This window comes from Thermobia domestica, chromosome 12 (genome assembly GCF_964235325.1).
Source record: "Thermobia domestica chromosome 12, izTheDome1.hap1.1, whole genome shotgun sequence".
Taxonomy (NCBI): Eukaryota; Metazoa; Arthropoda; class Insecta; order Zygentoma; family Lepismatidae; genus Thermobia; species Thermobia domestica.
In genome coordinates this window covers 133,922,273-133,946,729 of record NC_137465.1, presented here as the reverse complement: position 1 = coordinate 133,946,729, position 24,457 = coordinate 133,922,273, and the positions used below count along the sequence as shown (strand labels likewise).

Sequence of the window (24,457 nt, the reverse complement as noted above, 5' to 3'; positions counted from 1 at the left end):
AAACTTAGAAAGATTTTGAGAGTTAGAGACATTTACGGAATGCGTCTTATCGTGCTTCCCGTTTTGATAAAGTTTTGTAATATGTCTGTCTAGCTAATTTCAAAGATACAACATGACAGTGAAATCCGAATATACAGTTATACTCAAGTGAAGATAAATACATTAACAAGTCTGTCTCCGCAGTTCCCAAGTTTCTTAGGTTTCTCATCCTTTCTCTATTTCCCAATCTTAAGTTCAAAGGTATTCTGAGTTGACTAAGACGAGAGGTATAAACAAGATCAAGGAATCCGATATAATGGTAGGAAACTACTTGTCATAACTAGAGATATAAACGATTTATTCTTTTGTTCAATAAAATTAGAATATCGACAACTTGTATTCCCTCAAACGTTTATGCCCTAACGCAGAATTTCTGAATCTATGAACCCACAGACCACAAGTGGTCAATTATATTTGTTGCTGCAATTCAAACAATAGTCAAAGAAAAAGATAAAAGGTGAAAACTAAAAGCTCAAATCGGCTACTCTATAGCTCAGAATCTCTATAATATATACAATTATAAAAACAATAAATTATAGAATTCAGTAAGGTGTAGAATAGAATTCAGGTTTCCTCTTGGTCTTTAATTCAAAACTGGATATACGTATTGAGGCAACATTAAAATGTATTGTTCATCAAATAATTTACTTCAACACAATGTTATATGTAAGAAACTCCTTGAGTTATTACATAAATATAGTGTGAAGTTTCGGAAGATTGATGAACAAAGGAATAAATAAAATAAGTGTAATCAGTAATCCGGTGATTCTTAATCTTCTTTGCCTGGTGCTCCCATTCATACACTTTTATAGATCTAAGTTCAGATTTGTAGATAAGAAGTCATTTTCCACTTTGCTTTAAAATCAATATGTTATAAAGCAATTACAAAATTAATTTTTATAATTTTTAATCAAATTTTACACAGTCAAATATTTGTTTGAAGATTTAATTAAAACAACAGCATCAAATAAAAAGTTCATGCAATAATATACGAAGTAACACTGGATGAAGTCATTATTGCCTTCCTTCTACCTTTTCTTGTTTCACCAATTTGTTTCTATAGAAATAATAATAATAATGTTTATTTTTGTGCCTTGAACAATCTAATGGCAAAAATGCAGTGCCTGATCAGAAAAAAAATAAACATGTATTGTATATACTGTAACCTATTTTATATATATATAATCTACTGAAACAATGTTAAAATAAAATAGTATTGGGTCAAAACATAATTCCTTGTCAAATTAATATCAAATATATTTAGTCTAAAAATTGATACATCGTTAAAAATATACTGCAAATAATGTTTGTCGAACTTATAACTTCATGACTTTGTACTTATTAAACATAGGTGTTTTAAATTAGATTTTAAAAAATTGGCAATCTTTGTAAAATTACAGATTTTGGATTCAAGGGAACTAATGTTGATCCATCTCATATTACTAAGTCATTACGCAGTGACACCCTTATATCTATATTATGTATAATGTTTATATTTCTACGATCATCTGTTTTGTGTACTGGTGTATTGTATACTTGTTTCCATATTGAAGAAAACTCACCGCTTCCGAGGAATGCATTAAATATATTCGTTAGAATAGTTGACAATTTGATACTACAAGTTTTAACTACACAATTATGGATGTTATCAGAGTCAGAAGTAGTACTTCTTTCAGTAATATTAGGCAGGAGTAAAAGTTAATATGAAAAGGTATGGGAACGCATGACGCCACATCGTCCCCCGTGCCTATATTTGCCCATTGTAATTTTTAGGAATGGCGGGGGGCGCCATAGATATTTTTTGGAAGTCAGGTAACAGTGCCCCACGTTCCTCCTCACTTTTGCCTCTGATATTAGGTATATCAATTACGTAATGGTTACTAATGACCGATGGAGAATTCATATCATTGTTATTTGAATAATACCTTAAGTTTAAATTAAAATTTTCGCAAAATAATATTATTAATTAAAAGAAAGACATATAACTACATTGTTTTGAGTAAAATAACAACGTTTTTTTAAATAAAAAAAAGCCAAAAATGTTAAAATTTTAAAAAGACCAAAGTTGAGAGAATGCGGGATCATGATATGACAGCTAACCATGAGGGTTATCTAATCTGCTTATCAATACGCTTTGTATTACTGTTTTCGCCAGACATAATACAATTATATAACGTTTCTGTTTCTCGGACAATACAATATACAAACAAACAATATCTAGCAGTCATGTTTTTTCTCCTCAATGTTAATCGTATTAGCAATAACCCTCCATATGCACAATGTGAACAGGTTAAGAGAAGCCACATTTTAGAATTTAAAACAAAATAAAAATAACGTGAAAGTAAGATCTCTTAGAGTGAATGCAAATAAAGATTACACATTTTTCGTAGATAATCTACATTGATTTGTGATGTGAAGTGTAAGTATCATCCATTCTCTTGTATCAGACAAAATAAAGATGAAAAATATGGTTTGATTTATATATATATATATATATATATATATATATATATATATATATATATATATATATATATATATATATATAATTAGGAAATGTATTGCTGGACTAGTCAACTGAGAAAATAGTTATTACTGAATCATCAAGCAAGAACGCCTAGTATAAGCCGACTTTCAAATATATCTGCTTTCTGGAAATTCATTACTGAAATCGGAACATCCCACAACCATGAAACCCAGTTTAAATGTTATATATTTGTTTGTGAATCACAGTTAGTAGTCAAGCTCCAACTTTATACCTCAAATGAGGACAATTCCACGCAAAATATCACTCTTTGGTACAAATAGCCATATATTCTGCATAGACAATTTTTTAAAAAGACATATCTTTTTATGCGTTCTTTAGCAACAAAATTTCATACCAAAGTTATTAAATTTATGGTAATTTTAATTGACATTCAGTGAAGTCGAAAGTTATTCACCCAAAAGACAGAAAAGATTTATACTTTCAGAGAAGACTGTTCGTGAAAACAAGGATGTTATCTATATTGATTATTATTTGGTTGTTGAAGTTTTTCTTCCCTTCTCAGGACGAAAGCTACGGATGAGACGTGGACATACAGATAATTTAATATATTGCCAGACTGAAGTTGAAAGCATCCTAGCTTTCATGAAAAAGATCTGGCAAACTAATCCTAGATCAAAGTTTGCTACCTTTTAATTCAATTGGCTACCCGATTGCACAATGACGTTGGATCGTCACCTAGAAACATATTTCTATCGGTAATCGAAGGCAAGAGCATAAGAATAAAAGCTAGCTTTAGTAACTAGTAAATTGCTTGTATTATTATTACTACTACTATTTCTACTATTTCTACTACTACTACTACTACTACTACTACTACTACTACTAATAATAATAATAATAATAATAATAATAATAATAATAATAATAATAATATGACATTTGCCTGTCTCCAACATGAAATGGAAAAATATTCTTTTATTTTTTCTCAATATATATATATATATATATATATATATATATATTAAATGTTTTCCTTGCAAAGCCTTTTCCAGGAACTAGTATTTTGCGACATATCTTGTTTACTTTTATTTTTATGTTTTTATTCTGTCAGTCTTAACAGCGAGCAGCTTTCCCAGTGCCACGACATCGCAAATATGACAAGGGAAAGCAGGGCAAACTGCGGTTGACATTTTTCAGTATATATATATATATATATATATATATATATATATATATATATATATATATATATATATATTATGTGTGTGTTTGTGTGTGTGTGGCTTATTTCATATATTTAGTTTCCCATTTATTTTGTCTTCTATTTGTGTCCTCTCTCTGTTCCCACATTTGCCTTTTTTTAGTCTGTTTGACAATAACAATGGAAGAAAAATGCAAACTTATTATTATGCTGCAGGGTCGTGTAATCATTTACACAATAATTAGAGAATAATTACGTTGCTAAGTAACTCCACCAAAAGACTATTCAACATATGTACAGCATTAATTCTTGTATGTCTACTTCGTATTCACTGATATCTGGAAAATGAACCGTACCTGCTGTATGCCTTATTTTTGGACTTCCATTGATATCCAAATTATTAAAATTCACCTATTGAAAATCAACATACCAGACATTCAGCCATAAAGCGAATGAGTATTAAATAAAACGTAGAGACCTAATTTTCTTTTTAGAACCTTAGAAGATGGATCTAAAATCTAGAAGTGATAATTTTTTTAAACCTAGAATTCAGAGAGATGCTGTAGCATCCAATTAGTTATTTGTTTACTTACAGATGAGGCAGTGCATGTTCTAGTATAATATGCATTACCCGTATTCTTGTTTGAAATCATAATCTACATACATACGTGTTGACATGTTTTGTTACAATTGAATTTGTAGTTCTTTCTTTTTTCACGGCTTCCTATATTATACGTAAACTTAAGAAATACAAACAAAATTGTTAGATATGTTATCGAGAAAATTGTAAATTTTAGTGTTCACCCATCAATAATCTACTTTTAATTTTAAGGGTAGAAAAAATTTGGAAACTGCACATAGCGATTTTATAAAACAAATCCTTAAGTTTTACATTTGGTCTCGATATTTTAAGCGGCATGGCTTCTATTATTATATGTTAAGATCGTAATGAACGGACGGACGAACGAGCAGACAGATACATATCCAAAAATTCAGTTTTCATCGTGTGAGGAATATAGATGTTTTGGCCATGAAACGTTTAAATCCGTTGAAATTTTAAATTCGATTTTTCACACAATCATCATAGGCTTTTTTTGCCTATCGCCGTACTAGAAAACACAATCGATGAAAGCATATTGTAATGATCTACATGTGCTTCCAACACCAACATGTGCTGGCTGCAATGTTCAGACGATAATCACGAAAAAGATGTCATCATCATCGTCAACTATCATCAAGTAACAAAGATCAATGACGTCAGCAGCATTTCAGGATAAAAGAAGTCACAGCGCAAAGAAAGCATCAATCTTCGCCGATTAATCGTCTGCCAAAAATCTCTCTAGGACCAGGTTTCTTTAGGAGCTTTCCTTCGCCTGGCCCTCGTAAAAATCTCACTATTCTCTAAGTTGACTGGTTTTTGAGTTCTTTCTTCCTCTCTAGGACGTTTGGTCTCTGAGAGGTATATATACTTCTTCGCCATTAAGAGCCTCGGTTCCTGTCACCCTAGAACGCTAGGTCTCTGAGTTCCTATAATCTCACCAACCAACCACCAAATTTATAAGAAAAAAATCAGTATTTGAGACTGTAATTACTACGTATTACGTAAGTACATAGGAGAAGTTTTTATAACAAAAGGCGATTGGAAAATTCCAAAACGCCCATCTACAATTTTGAACCTATACCCTAAAAGGAGAACTTTGCAATATGTATGAAGTATAACGTTCAGTGAATGTGAAACTTGGACTCTTAAAGGAAGTATCATACAATAAAGAGGAATAAAAGTATTTGGAATGTTATCCTACAGAGAAAGAGTGGTGAAAATTGAATGGGTGGTTAAGGTACCAATAAATGAGGACTGTAATGATAGGAGAAATTATAAGAATATTAAAAACTATCACAGAAAGCAGATAAGGGGATTGAACTCATTATGAGAGAAATCACAATAATGGCCATCGAGGAAGCAACATAAGGATAAAAACTTAGAGGAAAGCCTCAATTAAAACATATGGATCGAGTAATATAAAATGTGAATGAAGTCTTTTTACGGTAATATAATGTGATCTCTATACTCGATAAGCAAGCAGAAGTATGGCTTTGAAAAAGAAAGTGCACTTTTTTCTCTTTCCATTGGTGGACACACATGAGTTTCATTATATTAATGATCTTCATAGTTATATATATATAAAAAAACTCGAGGTATGTGGTAATGGAAAAGGAGTGGTTATTTTTGCCTTCCTGGTGTCTTATTAATTCATCCCACATTTATTAAAGGTATGACATACGACTGTATTACTTGCATCATTGAGAAGTCATGCTCAAACGGAAGAATAGATAACATTTATGCAATCAAAATGCACGATACACTGAGAAAACAATTTAAGCAATATGATACTTCAAACAATCGAATAACCTAAATTTCAATCAGTAAGTGATTATAAATTTTGTGAAGCAAAGGGGTTACATCATATCTGTCGCATCCTTACACATAATGGCGTTGGTATATGGCCTCGGACTGTTGATACACCCAGTATAGATTGATTAATGTTCAATGTCCCTTTTCACTAGTATACGGAATGCACTACTTAAAAGGGAACCACAAATACTAAACGGGCTAGTATCGGATATAAATACTTCCACCGGATATTGAAAGCAAGTTATCTTTTCTGTCACAAAGTGACTAACCTCTGTATGTGTTACTAGTTTAATGATACCATAAAGAAAAAATAATATGTTGATAACAGAAGTGAAGGTGATTATAATAGATTTTGAAACACCTCTGGCAATAATTTATGTATTTCATATGCAGTGAAACAGGAACAGTGGGCCTAAATAAGACTAATTTAGTTTGCGTTAAACTAAATTGTAATCTTGACTTTTATTTTCTTTCAAAAATTTCTTAATTTGATTTTTATAAAAAACAAATAAATAAATCAAATAAGGCACCGTATATCATACAGAAATCTACAGACCACATCCCACCTCACCTATACTTGATATGGAAGTAGAACTTGAATAGCTTAGTACTCTATGAAATATTATGCACATCTTCTGTTCGCAAGTTACAACTAATTGAACTTGAAGTTTGACTTAGTCAAACCTTCAAAGTAAATAAATAAATAAATAAATAAAATCAACAGAGTAGCAGTGTCACGTGTACACCACGCAAAGGGATTTGATTTGTATGACGCGATATTTAGATCAAGTAATGTTGAAACCGAAAGTAACAGTACATTTCTACTACTTTCGGTTTTAGTAGGAAGTTTAGAGTGGAGAGGGTATATATATTGACGGGACGCTTACTTCATTTTATTGCAGAAAACCGCTTCTCGCTTCTTGTTACCGTTTCTATTCTATTACAATGAACGTTAGCATCGGAAGTGGTTAAAGAAAAACTTCCGTTGTGAATAGAGTGTTAAGAAAGAAGATGGTACCTATTCCTAGGACGACAAGACGATTCCAAATAAAAAGAGTTCTTGCTATCTCTTATCGTTTTCAACTAACTCGTAAGTAGATCAATATTGAATACGCAAGTTGTAGTGGCTTTCTATCACCTCCAGTTTTAATTCAGAGCTAAAAGCGAAGTTTTGAGACGCTTAATCGACTGCAGGAAACTGATTCTTGATATATGTAACAGCTTTTGCTCTATAGTGATCAATGTAAATAAAGAAAATTGTTGATTTCTTCAATTTTCGGATTCAATGTAATCTTCATCAACAATCTCGTTTTGTACCTTTTCGTGCTATACATTCTGGCCAAAGTTGACGACGAACCATCAAGTAGTTCTTTAGATATTCTTGTATCTTGGACGGACAGAACACGAACACACCACACGATATTATGGTCGGCAAACAAACTCTCTAATGAGAAATCACTAATTACTATTTATAGGGAGAATTAAGGTGAAGTAAATGAAACAAATCTATTTAACTGACCTTTATCAGTTAAACGTGTGTAAACACATTATTAAACTCAATGAAGGAAGATATTTGACCGCGACTTTTAAAGTTATTACTAGCTCCTTCGTAATTCATGTCGATGACTGCACAGCTGTACCAGGAAGAGAAATTATGTTAGTAAATAACACATATTTCGTTTCCCCTAAGCAACGTTTAATAAAATCAGCTCGTTCATAAGCCTAATGAAAGACTGTAGGTATTTTAAAGTTGTTTAAGGAAAATATGTTTAAGCCTATTTTGAAATTATTTTATTAGAGGAATATAGAATCAAAAAAGTACAGGAATATAGGCTAACTCAATTGTGGATAAAGATAGAAAAAATGGAAGCAGAAAAGTTGTTGGAGATAAATGGCTTTCAGCCCAGAATTGTGATGATTTTCCAATCGCCCACCTACTTGTGTTTCACACTGGCGAGGACCCTATATTAAGTGAAAAAGACACTTTACCAGTTCGAGTGTCCTTAGGTCCTCATCATACCAAGAATACAACAGTGCAAAGAAACGGGTTTAGGGTGCTGTAAGTTACCTCAAACAACACCGTATATGTTTCCGTGTCAAATTTGAGTGTCCTTAGGTTCAGTTTGAGCAGGTTGCTGAAATAGTATCGGTACTTTTTTATTTTATCATATCTTTCGTATCTTTTCTCATAATGACGTGGACCTATAACCCCGGACTATTGATAGACCTAATATAGATTGATTGATGTTCAATGTCCCTTTTCAATAATACATGGAATCTACTACTTAAAAAGAAGTCCGAAATATAAATCTATTTTTTATCGGTTAGAAATACCTCCACCGGGATCGAACAGAAAAACCTTTAATGCATGTTATCCCCTAGGTACAAATAAAGCATATAGATACAAAGAAAGTATGTTATCCCCTTTGTTAAGAGGTGCCTCAGCTCTGTATGTGTTACTGGTTTAATAATGTCTTAGAGGAAAATTATATTGATAACAGGAAATGGAGGTGACTATAATAGGTTTTGAAACAACTCTGGAAATAATTTAGATACTTCACATGCACTGAAATATCAAAACATATAAATAGTAACAAAAAATGACCACAAGAGAGTGAGATTTAGGGCAAACGCGCGATATTTGATCTGGAATTATTCAATGATTGTCGCGTTGAATGGTTCTAGAATGATGGTGCTTATGTCAATTGTTATTGCTCTGTGTCATTAGCTCATTACACAGTCTCTCATTGATAAATACGTTTAATGTAGCTGTACAATGACGTTGAAATAGCTCTTCCTTCCTCAAACTTAGCCGATAAGAAAATGTACAAGCACGTTATGCATCTCTTGTATAACCAAAATATTAATGCATTCTCACATATGTGAATCACACTTTTTTATTCAAAATATGACAAAGAAAATAAAGGTGCCGTCTTTTACGCAAATTAAATGCATTTAAGAGTTCTATAATGTTCGAAAAGTTTCCACAGCTATAAACAAGATTCGTTTGAATTCACACATATGAATCCAAACATTTTCAGATTGCGGTGATATGTTAGTTGAGGCACTATATTTGACCATCATTATAAATATTGACGAATAAGTGATAGCTTCCTTCCCCAAAACGCAGAGGTTTGAACGCATCATCTGCCACGCTCTTTCTCTTAATTAGAAAAAAAAAAACTTCCTTTTATGATCAACCCGATATCATTACATTTAAATTACATTTAGGCTATTATTGATCTTACACTTCACTCCTGCAAACTGAACACCTACAGCATAATCTATTGTCAACAAAACAAAACCATTAATGTCATTGCAGCACTTTGGCTGTATGGTAAAGTTAATTTTCACTTAATATAATTACGAAGGACTAAACTTTAGTACAAACATTCAGCATAATGAATCACCTTTACACAGACAGAAACAAGACTACGGTATGAGAAGAGTTGAAAGAGCTAATCTGAAACAGGAGGGAGTTCAAATATGCGAAGCTAAATACGTACAGGGATAACAAAGATTCTACTTGATGCACTGTATATATATATATATATATATATATATATATATATATATATATATATATATATATATATATATATATATATATATATTATATAATAAAAGGTAAATGAAATTAAGGTCATTATATTGCACGATATAACATTTCAAATTCTCAAATGTTTAATCAAGCTTTCAAAACAAACACACACAATTTTCTAAAGCAGAAGTTGGAGATTCTCTTGTCACTCTGGAAAATGTAACAGGAAGCCAAGAAAGGAAGAGCGGAAGGAAGCAGGGAATCGAGTGCGGAAGGGCGGGAGAAAGTAAAGTAAAGTAAGTATGGAGATTAGTTACTCTCTAATTGAATTGCGTCCAGAAGGGCTAAGTTCTTAAGTTGATTCCTTATTAAAAGCCGGATAGAATACGTTTCTTTTCTTTTTCTCTTTTTTTCGTCAACTGTTTTTTATACTTCCCGAGCCAGAAACTAGAGAAGATCTTTCATTTTTTTCCTTAGTAGTGAACTTTTTTTTGTAACTGCATTTACTTTTGTCCCAAAGTTGTCATTTTTCTTTTTCTTTTTAATTTTCAAACATAAGAAAAAAACATCCTTTAATTAACTTAAATAGCTGATGAAGAGAGAAACCTTAACATTTCGTTACTCCACCGTCCTTTTCAATTCTAAATGGTTATATAAATAAGGGCTAAAAGAAAGGCTGTAAAAAGACCAAAACTGGCAAATGACGTAACTTCTACAGTTTCCTTACTTTGTTTAGTTGGAAAGAGGATTTCTCTATTATTTCTTCTGACTCTTTCTCACGGACAGAAAATAAACATTTCTCTCGCCCCCCCCCCCCCAAAGCCGCCGCAACTTAAAAGTTCAATAAGGAGGAGCTCATTCAATATGACGCTATAGGTGTTTCTAATAATAGTACATTATATACATTATAAAGTATACAGCGATAGTTTTCGAGTGTACTTGCGTTTATCCACCAAAGGAATTCTACTTGTATGTAAAAGGATTGTGAATTTTTTTGTTAGCACATTTATATTCGTCCCATTACTTCTTTGTTTAACTGTTTAAGTAAGAGAAAAGAGAGAGAGGCGGAGATACTTAACTACTGTTTGTTAGGGAGATACTAAATTACTGTCTGTGAAATTTTAATCTTTACACTTTCCACCTTTATTTCATTTTTGGAAATTAACTTTTCAACAAAAGAGCTTTTATCATTCACATTTCTCCATCTCCGATTCTCAGTATTCTTTATGTAATGAAAAGTTTACTGTTGCGTCTTCTTAGCTGCCAAAATACTTAATAAATGGTATTATATTTGTAAAATCAGGTAATACTTTTTAGTATCTTAAAATGAGTGAAGTGCAAGATTATTTAAGGGGGGGAATTTCATCTAAGAATCCCTTACATGGCTCTGTCTACTAACAAGAACACATATCATATTTATAAACATTAATCATGTTCATCCTACCAAGAGTCATACAGCAGCAGTTGACAGGGACACCACTGGTCATGTGACGATGGACCTCAGCAGCTACTATCAATTTTTGGCTGGTCACCACCACTTCTTTAGATTGCTTCGAGCTCTAGGAGCCAACTAACCCAAAGTCTTTAGCTTATTCAGAGCTCTAGGCCTCATTTCCTGCCCACTTAGTTTGCTCGAAACTCTGTGGGCTCTTAACCTCAGAAATCCAGTTTGCGTGGAGCTTTACGGCTTTCAACTCCTCTTTGCTTGCGTGGAGCGTAGGGGATCCTAAATCCAATCGACCTAGCTTGCTCGAAGCTCTATGGAGAACCTTCCCGAGGTTGTCATGGCCTTAGGATACCTCTCTTTACCCAGTATTAATGAACTATTTATATTAGAGTGATCTTGTATTACATCATTTATAATAAGGAGATTTTTATAATAAAATTCGGAAGTAGGAGAAACGTTTCCGTGTATAATTTAGCTCTACCTATATTGTTCCTATACCTGTATAAGCAGAACTTTATAATATACAAATGCTTTAGAAATTATGACCTTTATGTTATAGCACGGATTTGATATACGGGTTAACATTAAAAAATCTAGCCATGAATAATCTGGTTTCTTCAATTTTCCAGTTTGAATTTCCAATCATAATTTCAAATTTTCCGTGTTGGCGAGTCTATGTTTTCCGGAGATGGTGCTATTGTCCATAATTAATTATTGGGTCTTGCTTCTGCCTACTAATAGGCATTTTTGCTTATTCGTTTTCATTTTATCATTTATTTGTTCAGTATAGCACCAATAATTGAGCTAAAATTCTCCATTAGCACAATCTATATATTAAAAGCGGTGTTTGTGAATAAAAACTTCAGATCCAAATTGAAAGTGACTATGTTTGTGACCCGTAATCTCTTGACCCACCCGACCGATCTCAATCAAATTTTTGACATAGATGCAGTTCTGACCTAGGACTGTTTGTAGCAATTCACTTTGACGGTAGAACTTAGGGGAGGGGGAGGGAGAGGAATTATAGAAAAAATAAAAGAATAACTCTTGAATCAAACGACCAATCTCGATCAAATTTTTAACATAGATTACGTTTGTGCCTGGAATGTTTTTTACCATTTCACTTTGACGGAATAACGTAGAGAATGGGGAGGAAGGGGAGATATACAAAAATCAATAAATATAAAAATAAAAGTGACCATGTTCGTGAGTTAATAACTCTTGAACCACTCGATCGATCTCAATCAAATTTTCAACATAGATGAAGGTTGAATCTGGGAATTTTCTCATTATTTCACTTCAATTGTAGACCTTAGGGAAGGGGAGGGGAGGAGGATAAATATATGAAAATTAATAAAACTTAGTAACTCTTGAACCACTCGACCAATCTCGATCAAACTTTCAACATAGATAAAGTTCGGATCTGGGATATTTTCGTCATTTTACTTTGACGGCACAATGTAGAAGGGGGAAGCGTGGACATATGTAAAAAAATAAAAATAAAAGTGACTGTGTTTGTGACTTCATCATGCTTAAACCACCCAATCGATCTTAAATCAAATTATCAACATAGATGAGGTTTGGACCTGGGGTGTTTTTTATCATATCCCTTTGACGGTAGAACTTAAGGTAGGAGGAGGGGAGCGGAGAGATATTTGAAAATAAATAAAAGTAACTCTTGGGCCACCTGACCAATCTAGATCAAAAATTTTCAACATAGATGGCATTTAAACCTGGAAAGTTTTTGTTAATGTCACTTTGACTATAGAACCGAGGGGATGGGTGGGGAAGGAGATATTAATATATAAATATAAATAAAACTTAACTCCTGAACCACCCAACCGATCTCGATCAAATTTCCAACATACATTACATTCGGGCCTGGGATAATTTTTATCATGCCGTGCGCCGCAACATGGGGAGAGGAGAGGGATATATAAAAATCACCGAAAATGACCAATATCAAACAGCGCTTTAGTAATAGTAAAAACAGAACATATTACTACTCTATTTTTCCTTAAATTAATCCAACGAAATCCGGGTGCGTCTTAGATTCGAGGACGTCTTAAATTCGTGTAATTATCGAGAAATTCTTAACTAAAGATATTATTACCGTGTCATGAAAACTACTTTGCTAGCCATAAATATTTTAATTTTGTATCATATTCAATCATTCAGACAACTATAGTGTCCTGCGCTTGCGCAGGACATGCGGTTAGTTATTATTTAATTGGAGAACATTAACTAACATTTAATTTCCCTTTAATATTTTATTTTCTTCCTTTAAGGGACTATACAACAGGATGGGTCGAAAAAAGCGACTTCGTGTTTATCGAATTCTAATAGTACAGAAAAGTTGCGTATTTGCATGCCAATAAAGGGGAAAGCTATTGAAAAATTCCTACATTTTGTCATCAATTAGCATATATGGCCTAAAATTTAAAAGAAAAATTACCAAACTAAACAATTACTATTCTAACGTTGACATTTTGATACCATGAAATTTCTATGGTTTTAGCCATTGATTAAAGCGGTACTTATAGAGTTTATTTATAATATAACAATGGTACTTATAGAGTTTTTGAATATAATCTAAAGTTAGTGAGGTTTGATGAAAAATTGATTTTTCAACAGTTTTACAAACAGAATCAATTTTGTATTAAAATATACACAAGGGCATTTTTAGCTACATTTTTTCCCTAAATAGTGGCTTAGTATATTCAAATTTGAGATTAAAAGTTAGCTTGCAGATCTTTGCTCGCTTCGCTGAACTATTCTTGCTAAACACAACCATCCAATCATTCAGGGCATCCTAAATTATGATCTTCACTATTATCAGCCAATGGTGTCATCTGGAAGTCGGACTTCTGATCTACATAATTTAGGCATCAAAGGTTAAAATGTTGCTCTAACATAGCTATCTCTGTTTTCATGTCTGCACACTTTTCCAATGGACTCATTCAGAAGTTTAACATACCTTTGAACTGTCTGAGTAGGTATAGGTCTAAATTGAAACTTATAGTTTTATTTTGCAAAAATGATAAAATATTTTCTGTTGTTAAGCTTTCGGTCATTGGAGAGTAGTTATAGCTTACATTTCGTCCAATTAATCAGTTCAGTGTGGCCTTTGGCATTAATGTATATTAATGGAGGCATAAAAGTTGTAACAGAATTTTCCTTCGTCTGTTGATTCTTAGCTTTCAATATTTTTCTGTAAACCAATTTTCTTATGTATTGTCTATCAGTGACTATTATCGCAAATAGTATGTACTCAGAGTGACACAAAAACGTATTTCTCTTCTTAGATTGATGTGCCCAATCATTTCCAATGGTTGACCTGTGCACCGGTTCTTACGAATAAACTGAAGATACTAGCCACTTACATGGTGAGGACGTATGCTGCTGTCTGATTCGTTGCTAACTGCTCAAGGCAGAAGTCCGAGTACATACTCGCCATTAAATGCCTACTATACGGGTGGAATTCCGAGCACCCACTTGCTAAGTGGAGAGTATTAAAATATTTGGCATTGCTCTGCCAAGTATGGAATTTTACTGCCAGTAGAGTAGCGAGGTAAATATTTATATGCTAGCTTGTGGTGGTAAAGGGTACCACTCAGCGAAATACAGTGGAAAGTGAGTTTATAAGATATTGCAAAGAACGATACATATACCGAAGTTCATTGACTAAATTATCGACCCACAGATTGAAAAAAATGCGCTCTTCCGTCATCTTGAGAACATGTTGTTGATGATAATAGTGCCTAAGAGACAATACATAGAGGAGGCGGATGAAAGAAGATACGGTTCAAAAGTATGGGGATCTGAAAGACAGGAATCAACAAATGAAAATAACACCTGTTAGAACTTTCATACGTTTTGATCCCAAGGACTACATTGACCTGAATAATTGGACGAAATATATACTGTTATTTTATCATTTTTGGCAAATTGGAAAGATGTATAATAATTTGACACAGAGTTCACGGGAAAAATGTGCAGACAATATAACAGAGATGGCTATGTTAGAGGAATATTGTATTCTTTGATGCCTAAATTCAACTGGAAATCCCACTTTGTAACGATGCCCTTGAGAGATAATGATGAAACAACATAATGTAAGAACTCCCTCGTGGCTACGTGGTTAGCATACACGTCTTTAGTGAGATCAGGATTCGATACCCGACGAGACCCCGTATGGTTCGGATCATACATTAAACTGCATTGTCTGATGTCTTCTTTATTATCGAGAGTGTATGACAATATCTCCACAAATTTGACTCAACAACAAAAAAATACCTATATACCTCTCTCTCTCTCTGTCCTGACTGAGCGTTATAGCAAAAGTTCTCATGAACTTGTTGATATATTTATGATTTAATAAATAAAACTTAGATTATTATTAATGGGTGTGTTTTGATATTATTAAGTACACTAATTGCCACAACCACATGAGAGCGCTAGTTATGGCTACACACATTTCTGACTGTCCGGGCGATTATTCTCTTAACTTACAGTGTATCCGCCTGATGCGCGCTCTGATTGACTAGATAGTTGAGTAGGGAGTAGATGAAGCTTGAAATTCAGCCACACCCACGTGGTGAGATCTGGGTAATTTTGGTAAGTATAATTTTGTGAAATGGGCGAAGAGCTGTCAGTTAACGTTTTCATCTAAAGTTTCAATATATAAAATCACTATCTAGTAAATAAATGGCCTTGTAGATATTTTTAATTCAAGAGTCCATCTGTTTGTAAAACTATTATAAAAGATCAATTTTGCACCGAATTTCATTAACTTTAGGTCATATAAGCGAAATCTAAATACACTGCTGCAATTTCAAAATTATTTTCATTATTATTATTAAACAACTTCATTGCATGTCATTAGTAGTCGAAAAACTTAATCCTTACAATTTGAAAATTAAGACGATAGTTGGTGGTCACTTTTTCAAAACTGTAGGCCCTTTGTGCGAACTGAAGATAAAACATATGCATTGTTAGAATATCTTTTCTTTTATAACCGTACGAATACCCAACTTTTTCGCACGTTTGAAATCCAATATTCGAAAATTCACATTACTCCACATTTCTTGTTTCACCCTACTACAGATAGTCGTTTTCCGTCATATATATTCCATCACTCAAAATCTGGCACTTATCAGGTCAGGTGTTTGTCGGATTTTCGGGTTATCTTTGATTAATTATTGAGCTCAAACCATTGAATTCGTCTGACAACTTTCAATTAGTGATACAGATTCAAGTAACAAGGGTGTATCTTAATTCAGTATGTCTCATCATATTTGCATAGGGTATTTATTTCTGGTTTAAATGTTCTGGTACTTAGACTCCACAATCTTTAATTAATAAGATATCTAGGATTAGACACCAACTGCCCTTATTTACAGCAAAACTTCACACAAAATGGCTCAATATAATGTTAAGAAACATTAGGCCTTCTTCGCTTGTTTAGTGGCTAGCGCGTGCGCTTTTCCTGTACATGGTCTTGGGTTCAATCTTCAGTGGGTGGCAATAAAGTTTGAACACATTCGAATTCGAATTTCATCTTACGTTGTAGACCCACGCCTCACATGACCTCTGTGCTAAAAAGAAAAAAACTGTTAAATTTAAACACACAAGAACAATATACAAGAAACGTCAGGAAAACTTAATTCGTTGATTAATTTATTATCTTACATTTAAATCCCCTTTACGGTATCAAAGATAAACTAAATGGGATCTGATTATTAAAGTGTGATAAGAACAACTAGTCGTGGTTTGTAACAAAGAAAATATATTTTTCAGGAATCTAACTCTGGACCACCTGCACAGAAAACAAGTGTGTAAATGACTTGGTTACGATGTTACACAATTTGATTCATTACATGAAACAGAAAAGTAAAATGTTTTCATTAACGATCCAGTTATATTGTGTCCAACAGATGAGACCCACACTTAACGTTTTCTTGCTACCTAAATCGCAATGCTGTTGATTTAGATATCTGTACATCTACTTTCAAGTCGTCCTGGTAAAGTGTTATTCCTCAAGTGAGGGTATTCTACCTAATGATGGTTATGTCGTACATACTCTGTTGTTAGTGTGCTGATCTAGGCTGTGTTAATAAATGGAAAGCAATAGAATGTCGAATTTGAAATTATATAATTTTCACGAACAATCTAAGTGATGTAGTTAGATATATGGAAGTGACGCTAGTATTCAGATATATTTAAAATAAATATTTATTGTCAGATAAGATTATCTTTGCGGGACATTGTTTCTCCGAGAAACACTGAAGTGACATTGATAATCAAATGGCTAGATTACAGTGTGATATTGCTTCTCTAACTGGTCTAACAGTTGGTATCAGTCACTTAATTAAGATTAATTGATGAGTAAAGTATACGCGTGCAGTATAACCGAATTGTACTACATTCTTGCTCAGACAAGATAGCTCAATAATACACATAACCAGATATTGATACCATCCATTTGTAGTCCAGTTCTTAAATTCATAATAGTGAGTTATATTTCTAAGTTGGGTTCCGGATAGAATGTGATCGTTTTAGTGAAAATATATAAGAAAGATTAGATACACATAATTACACGATATTATAATTCAAGTATTTTTCAGAAACAATAACAAATCATTACGATATATTCTGTCTTTTGTTAAGTTCACACGAAGTTCGAATAATCATCTAAGTATATCTTCTGAACACAGCAAAAATCCAAGTGTAGGACGTCATGTGTTGTGGGTTATCTACAGTAGTGCGAGTGATAAATAATAAAATTTTAATTTTTTTTGTAACCTTCAAGTTTTAAATATTCCATTGTGAAATTTGATGGCCTTTTATAATTATTCATATACAGAACATAATCTTATTGAAAATAGCATTTGCAATTCAAACCTTAACATATTTGTTTTCCCTTTTGGGTTGTCCTCAAGACATAAGTTTCGTAACAAGATACAAGACGAATCATCGTTATCATGACACTTTTCGAAACAAGACATCCTCACATCTTGTCTGATAGGAAGTCCTAGTTATTTATTGCCTATTTTCTATTCTCTTAACACCATTATGCTTTTATTAACTTTACTATCTAGAAGTGGATCTCTTACACCTTTTATATTGGTATATCTCCTGTGATTTTATGGTCAACTAAAACCTATGGTTACATATTTTATAACGTCTGCTACGTATGATACACTTACGTTTCTTTTATTGCTAGTGCTGCTTACGAGTGACGAACCTCAAAATATATTATTTCTGTTGCTAAGTCTGTTGGGATTCTTGTCTAAACAATTCGTTATCACAATTGCTAATGTGTTACTTATTTAAAACTTGTTTACTTCAACAAGTCTCTACCAAATGCAATAATGTCGAAACTCTTCTCTAGGACTACCTTGTTCTTTAATATATATACCTATAACCTCTCCGGACATACACATACACTTGACAACCACTAAGATTCAGGTATATAAACTTCTCCAACAATCTTCACTTGTGATACCTTACCCCTTATAACTTTTTCAAGTCAACTACTCACTCTGTAAATGTTTCACATTCCTTGAATACACACTCCTTTAATCACTGGAAACTAATTCCATGAACACAGCCACACGTGGCTCAACTATACAAAACTAGACGAGCTTTCAACTCAAGGAAGTTATAAAATAAAGGATCTACCCATACAACAAAATCTTGAAGCCATACATCACAGTTTCACCACCTCTACTCTTCCCACTCCGCCCAATAAAATCGCAATGTTTTGAGCCAACAATATGACGCAAACTGAAGTAGCCAATCAGAAGATGGTAGAAACAACAGTAGCCAATCAGATGTGCCTATGTTCGGTTGTTTTTATTTATTTATTTCATTTTTGGCTTCGTTGAGTTAATAGAATGAAGATACATATGAACAGATCCTATATTGTATAACATCTTTGTTTTAATTATAAACATAAACAGTTTCGCTCTTCAATTGTTTTTCACACAATTTAACATTTTGTCTGTTAAAATATCAGCAACCAATTATTCGATAATTTATTTCACTTACCAACTCCTAATAGAAACCAGATCATTGAACCTTTGAAGCATAGCAGATATACCACTACGATACCTTTAAATTTGGTACTGAATGATACTACTAAAATCTCAATAGTAATCATTTTCTTATTTCCACAATTAGCTAAATATTAAATTACAAATTTTTCACATATATCAACATTCTAAATACGATGCATTATCTGTATATGTAGTACAACGTAATCAGAAAGAACATATTTTGTAGCTACCTAATCCATTTTTTTCTTTTTCTACTGGTCTATCTAACTACTGTTTCCGAATAAGTGTGCATGTATGTGTGAAAGCGTTACTCTGTTAATTAATAATTTCTAAGATATGCAGTGAAGACATTGTACATATGCAAATACTGATACGTGCAGATGGTTGATACTAAACCTACTACCAAAAGTAATGAATATTGATGCAGTAATCTGTACGGCACACAATCATAGTATAAACAGTAGAGCGAATTACAAACAACACTTCGTGCTCAAGACACCAAACAACAGGCTGTTTTCTATGTGTCTGCGTATATATATATATATATATATATATATATATATATATATATATATATATATATATATATATATATATATATACAAATATTAATATGAATACGTGGGTAAAGGGAAGAGGCTGGGTCAACAATCTCATTGCATAGCGAACGAAAAACTGCAGAAGATGGTTGCTTATATTTGCAAAAGCGTACGCACGCCCAATCGATTCCTCTCTGCAGGCTGGGGACACAGTCTGCTGCCAAATCTCGGTTTCTCTGTTTTTGTCTATCTCTTTTTTCATTGTATGTTTTCTTTTGTTATTTCCCCCCTATCTTTTTGGGAATAACAATTGTTTCCACTTGCTCACCAAAGAACAAAAAAAAAAAAAAAAAACTAAAACAACACTCCGAAAATGTTTTGCTTCAGAGGTATGTGCAGTATTTCGTTTTTCATTTAGCATTCTGTGAAGCAGTGAAAATTTTTGTTTCAAATTTACATTTTCCTTATTCTTTCGAGCAGCTGAATTTTGCGTAACTTCAAAATTTTTCTATTGTAACTGCATTAATAATACTAGTTACTTATTGCACTCACATGCCTGTGATTATGGAAGGAATAATTAACTACAACCCGTGATCAATAAATAAGGTAAATGATTTATTTCCAGGGATAGTGCTACATATATGCCAGAATCCAACTTATTGTCCTTTAAAATAATCTTTTCTCATGGTTATGCACTTCTGGGAACGTATGAATAGGCCTGGCACACTTTGGACCAAGGAACTTGTGGAATGCAGATAAGTGTTCACTTTGGGTTGAACGTCGGCAAAATACGATAGTTATTGTGATTTTAAGGCCTTTTTTCAAAAAAAGTGAAAGAAAATAATCGACATAGACCAAGCCTGGTCAATAGCTCGGGAGAGGGCTTATGGAATACAACAACTCCCTTATATACCAAGAAATTCTGGACGGTTATGGCGTTATATTGGCGTTTATTATCGTACAACAGATACCAGGATCCATTTTCAGCATACTGGGAACGCACACGTCTGATCCTTTTAAGTAGATGATCCAAAATGTTCTGCATTTTATATTTTGTCTTCTGACAGGTGTTCTTTCTGAATTACTCCCCAGTATTAGTAATGATAATAAGCATTCTTTTGATGAGCGACTTCTTGCAGCTAACCTTTTTCATTTCGATGTTTCTAAGTCGTGCCAATCCATGGTTTTCCTTTTGACTCTAGCTTGTACCTCAGATACTACGACTCACCACCCATAACGATCCGTTTAAGAAAGGTGGGAGTCACTATTCTCCTTCTCGATAAAGCTTCCGTAGAACCCCATCCTGTTTTCTTTCTGATCAGGAGTCAAAATCTGAACCACTAAGCGCGCATGCAGTTTATGTTTACCGAACTTTTCGGTTACAATTCCAAAAGAAGCCCAATATGACACTCCTATGGCCTACACCAACATTCAAACCGTCAGCCAATGATCTTCGGTGAAGCGTTGACGCATTTCTCGATGTTTTCGTCTGTTCATGATTCACAGGTCTATATGGCCGTTCATCTTCCGTGTCCACAGTAACATCGTCACCTCACTACACCTTACGTACACGAAAAACTACACTTATAAATAACCACACAACTTCGTGAACGATCACAGACATATCTTTGGGTTCACTTACGTTATTATCACTTACACTGCATTTCAGCAATTTCTTTACCGTATTTATCGATTACTAGTTGTTTATACGATCTGTGCAAACTTTTCCAATTCGAGAGACTTTGTCGTACTTTCTCGCCCTAACGTTTCAATCACATCGCTCTGAAGGCGCAGGGAAGACCACTAGTTCACTTGTTCCATGCTTTATTATGAAAGTAAGGTATAGAAATAGAAAATCTTATGATACAGGTTTACATGCTTTTGTTATACCCTGTAGGATAAAGGAGATGATGACATGAAATTGGATTATTGTAAAATAATCGGTTAAATGGCAATGTGAGAGGAAACGAGATAACCCACGAACACGATGTTCTCCTCCACGGTGTGTTGTCTCGTGGCCTGGGATCACATCCAGAGCTCTCGCACCAAAAACGAGTATTTCACCACCAAGCCACAACGCTTCCTGTAGAAACTTAAAGCTAACAATAGTTCAAACCTCATACGTCCAGATCAGCAAACAAACTGGTAACTATACATAAAACGCACAGTTTCCAGTCACTTCGTTTAACATTGGAAAAAGAAGTCTTTTAAAAATATGAAATTGGAAAGAGAAAAATCAGTTGAATTTTAGTTTGGTCATAATAGTAATATGAAAATTGCTAAATTGCTTTTGATAAAAACTTTGGTGTGGTTGTCTTCTTAACGAAGCATATATTAGTGTACGTACTACGAGTGCCAAGTGTCTGGAAAATTATGCGGGAAAAGGAGAAAGTTTATTTGTGAAAATAAGAGAACTTAAACGAGAAAGCAGGAGTAGTACGTACAAAAGACAATTATCACAGAGAGAATAGCTAAGCAGTTTGTACAGAATTTTCCTAAATAATTGCTCTATCCTTATATTCTCGTCATTAGATTTCACGCATCGCTACGTATGGTTGTTAACATAGAAAATATCTCCGCTTCCCCTTTTTTCTCTCGCTGATTGTCAGCATTGGAAAATTCTTATTTTCCCATAGCCAGCCAGGCACATTTACTAAAACTTTTCTTTTTTGCTCTGTTATCGTATTTGTTTTTCTGTTGGTGAAAGTATATATCTAAACTCTTTCGCCTACGTTAATTAAACTCAAAAACACAATATGCACTCTCGTTATGCCTTGCAACTTTGTATAACTTTTATCCAATTCTCTCTCTTTCTCTCTCTCTCTCTCTCTTCGCGCTATTAAGTTTTCTGCTGTATTTGCTCATTACATCTAATAAGAGAGAATATAACTGCCGTTAGAAGTTGCTCTCTCCTTTTTCGGCCCGATTTCTTTTCAAGTAAGCTCAGTAAATAACTTAGAAACAAAAGTTCCTTCGTTTGTTTATTTACGAAATTATTTCATATGAATTATGTAAATTATTGTGAACAAACGTTTGAGAAAAAAACTAATTAACCTGCCATTAACGTTCACTTACGAACATATTACCTCATCTGAGATAAATTTAGATTTCATTTACGTTGCAAACTAGTGTTTAAGAACTCGTAACATGAAGTATTCGAATGCCGCGGTCTGCTGGAACATATAAGTCCGATAAGAGACCGCCACAGGCACCCGGCCTGAGAACCCTAAAATCCAAAGATTACGATTAGAAACTGAGGACTTCACTTTAACAAAATGTTCCATTTAACTTTCCGTTGGAGACATCTGGCCAGCCTGAGCTCTGAAGAGACAACAATGATCAAGATCGAGACATCGTAAGAGGTCAACATCAGAGAATCAACTCAGAATATATATAAGGTACTATGCTTGAGAACTCACTGAAATTCTTTATCTTCTTCATACCTCATTTTACCTTTTATCCAAGTATATTTATTTCCTTTAAGTCTTTTGTTTTATTTCGTACGATAGATAATATATTTACATTAGATTTGCATTTTGTAAGCCCTAACACAAGGAATGTCAGCTCGTTATTTAAATACATTTCTTGAGGTGCATTCAATCCGTAAACAGTATTAACTATGTGTCCTATCTTGTTAAGCATCTGTCAAAAACTGATGTTTAAAAAATTAATTTATTTACAAAGTGCTTATTTTTCAATTAAAAAAATTGGAAGAACAGTTCATAAACAATTATTTAACACAACAGCCGAGTTGATGTTTGATATTAAAGTGTGCTTTCATTTAAGGCAACGTTGCTAACAGTGTGATGTCAGATCCAATTTCGTCGACATGCTGTATGCTATCAGCAGAGCAAGAGTCTTATCAATAAGTTGTAATATTCGCCAATTGAAAACAAATTTTGGAATAACGCATTGAGACCTTATTGGTTCAAGTTAAACGTCAATTCGACTGCCTCGCGGAATATTATTGTTGATTTAACCTTAAAAAAAAAGATATCATTAGAACTGATATTATTATATACAAGATACGAACAATCGAGATACCAAGAACTTTTTTGTGTGTGTTTTATTAATTATCAAGCACTTCCCGTTATATGCAGTAGATTGTCAAGTGCAATAATTTTCATTAGTCTTTCCTATTTATTGCCAACTTTGTTTAATTCGGGTATTATTAATTTATACGTTCAGAATTGTAGAAACACCAATTATTCTCACTTGGCCAGAACAGTAGAAACTATAAAGGTTATTAATTATTTGAGGACTCACCAGACGCTTTGGACACATTCATCTGTGATCAAGATTGGTGTATCTTACCTGCAAAAGAGGATAAATAATTGCATTATTGATGCATCCATTCTGGTGGAAGGGAACTTTTTCTCTTATGATATTCTTAACAAGTTATGTTCCTATTTGTTAGATTCAGACATTGCAACTTAAATTTCATGTACTTACATACTAACAGAACCGTTAAAGGTTTTTACATATACATAAAACCAATGGCAATATGATATGTTCACATAATTTTCGCCATTGCGAATCGCTTTTAGTGTAAAAAAAAAAAAAAAAAAAAAAAAAAGTGGTTATTTAGAATTAGACTTCGAGCGCCTTCTGCTTATACAACCAACGTGATGAGGAAAGTGTGGTTGGTTGCATACAACTAGACGTTGCATTCTGTTGCCTTCATTTTATGAAGTTCGTTAATTCACTAAAAACTATTACACGAACTTAA

The 24,457-nt window shown here is 33.3% G+C and overlaps 1 protein-coding gene across 1 annotated transcript in view; it reads right to left on the bottom strand.

The window, feature by feature from the left end:
• Positions 1–24,031, bottom strand: part of LOC145666668 (protein amalgam-like) — a 296,952-nt gene extending 272,921 nt beyond the window's left edge. The window contains exon 1 of the mRNA XM_081734140.1: positions 23,995–24,031. Coding sequence (XP_081590266.1) covers positions 23,995–24,016 — 22 coding nt within the window. The 5' untranslated portion in view covers positions 24,017–24,031. The remainder of the gene's footprint in view (positions 1–23,994) is intronic.
• Positions 24,032–24,457: the final 426 nt, after the last annotated feature.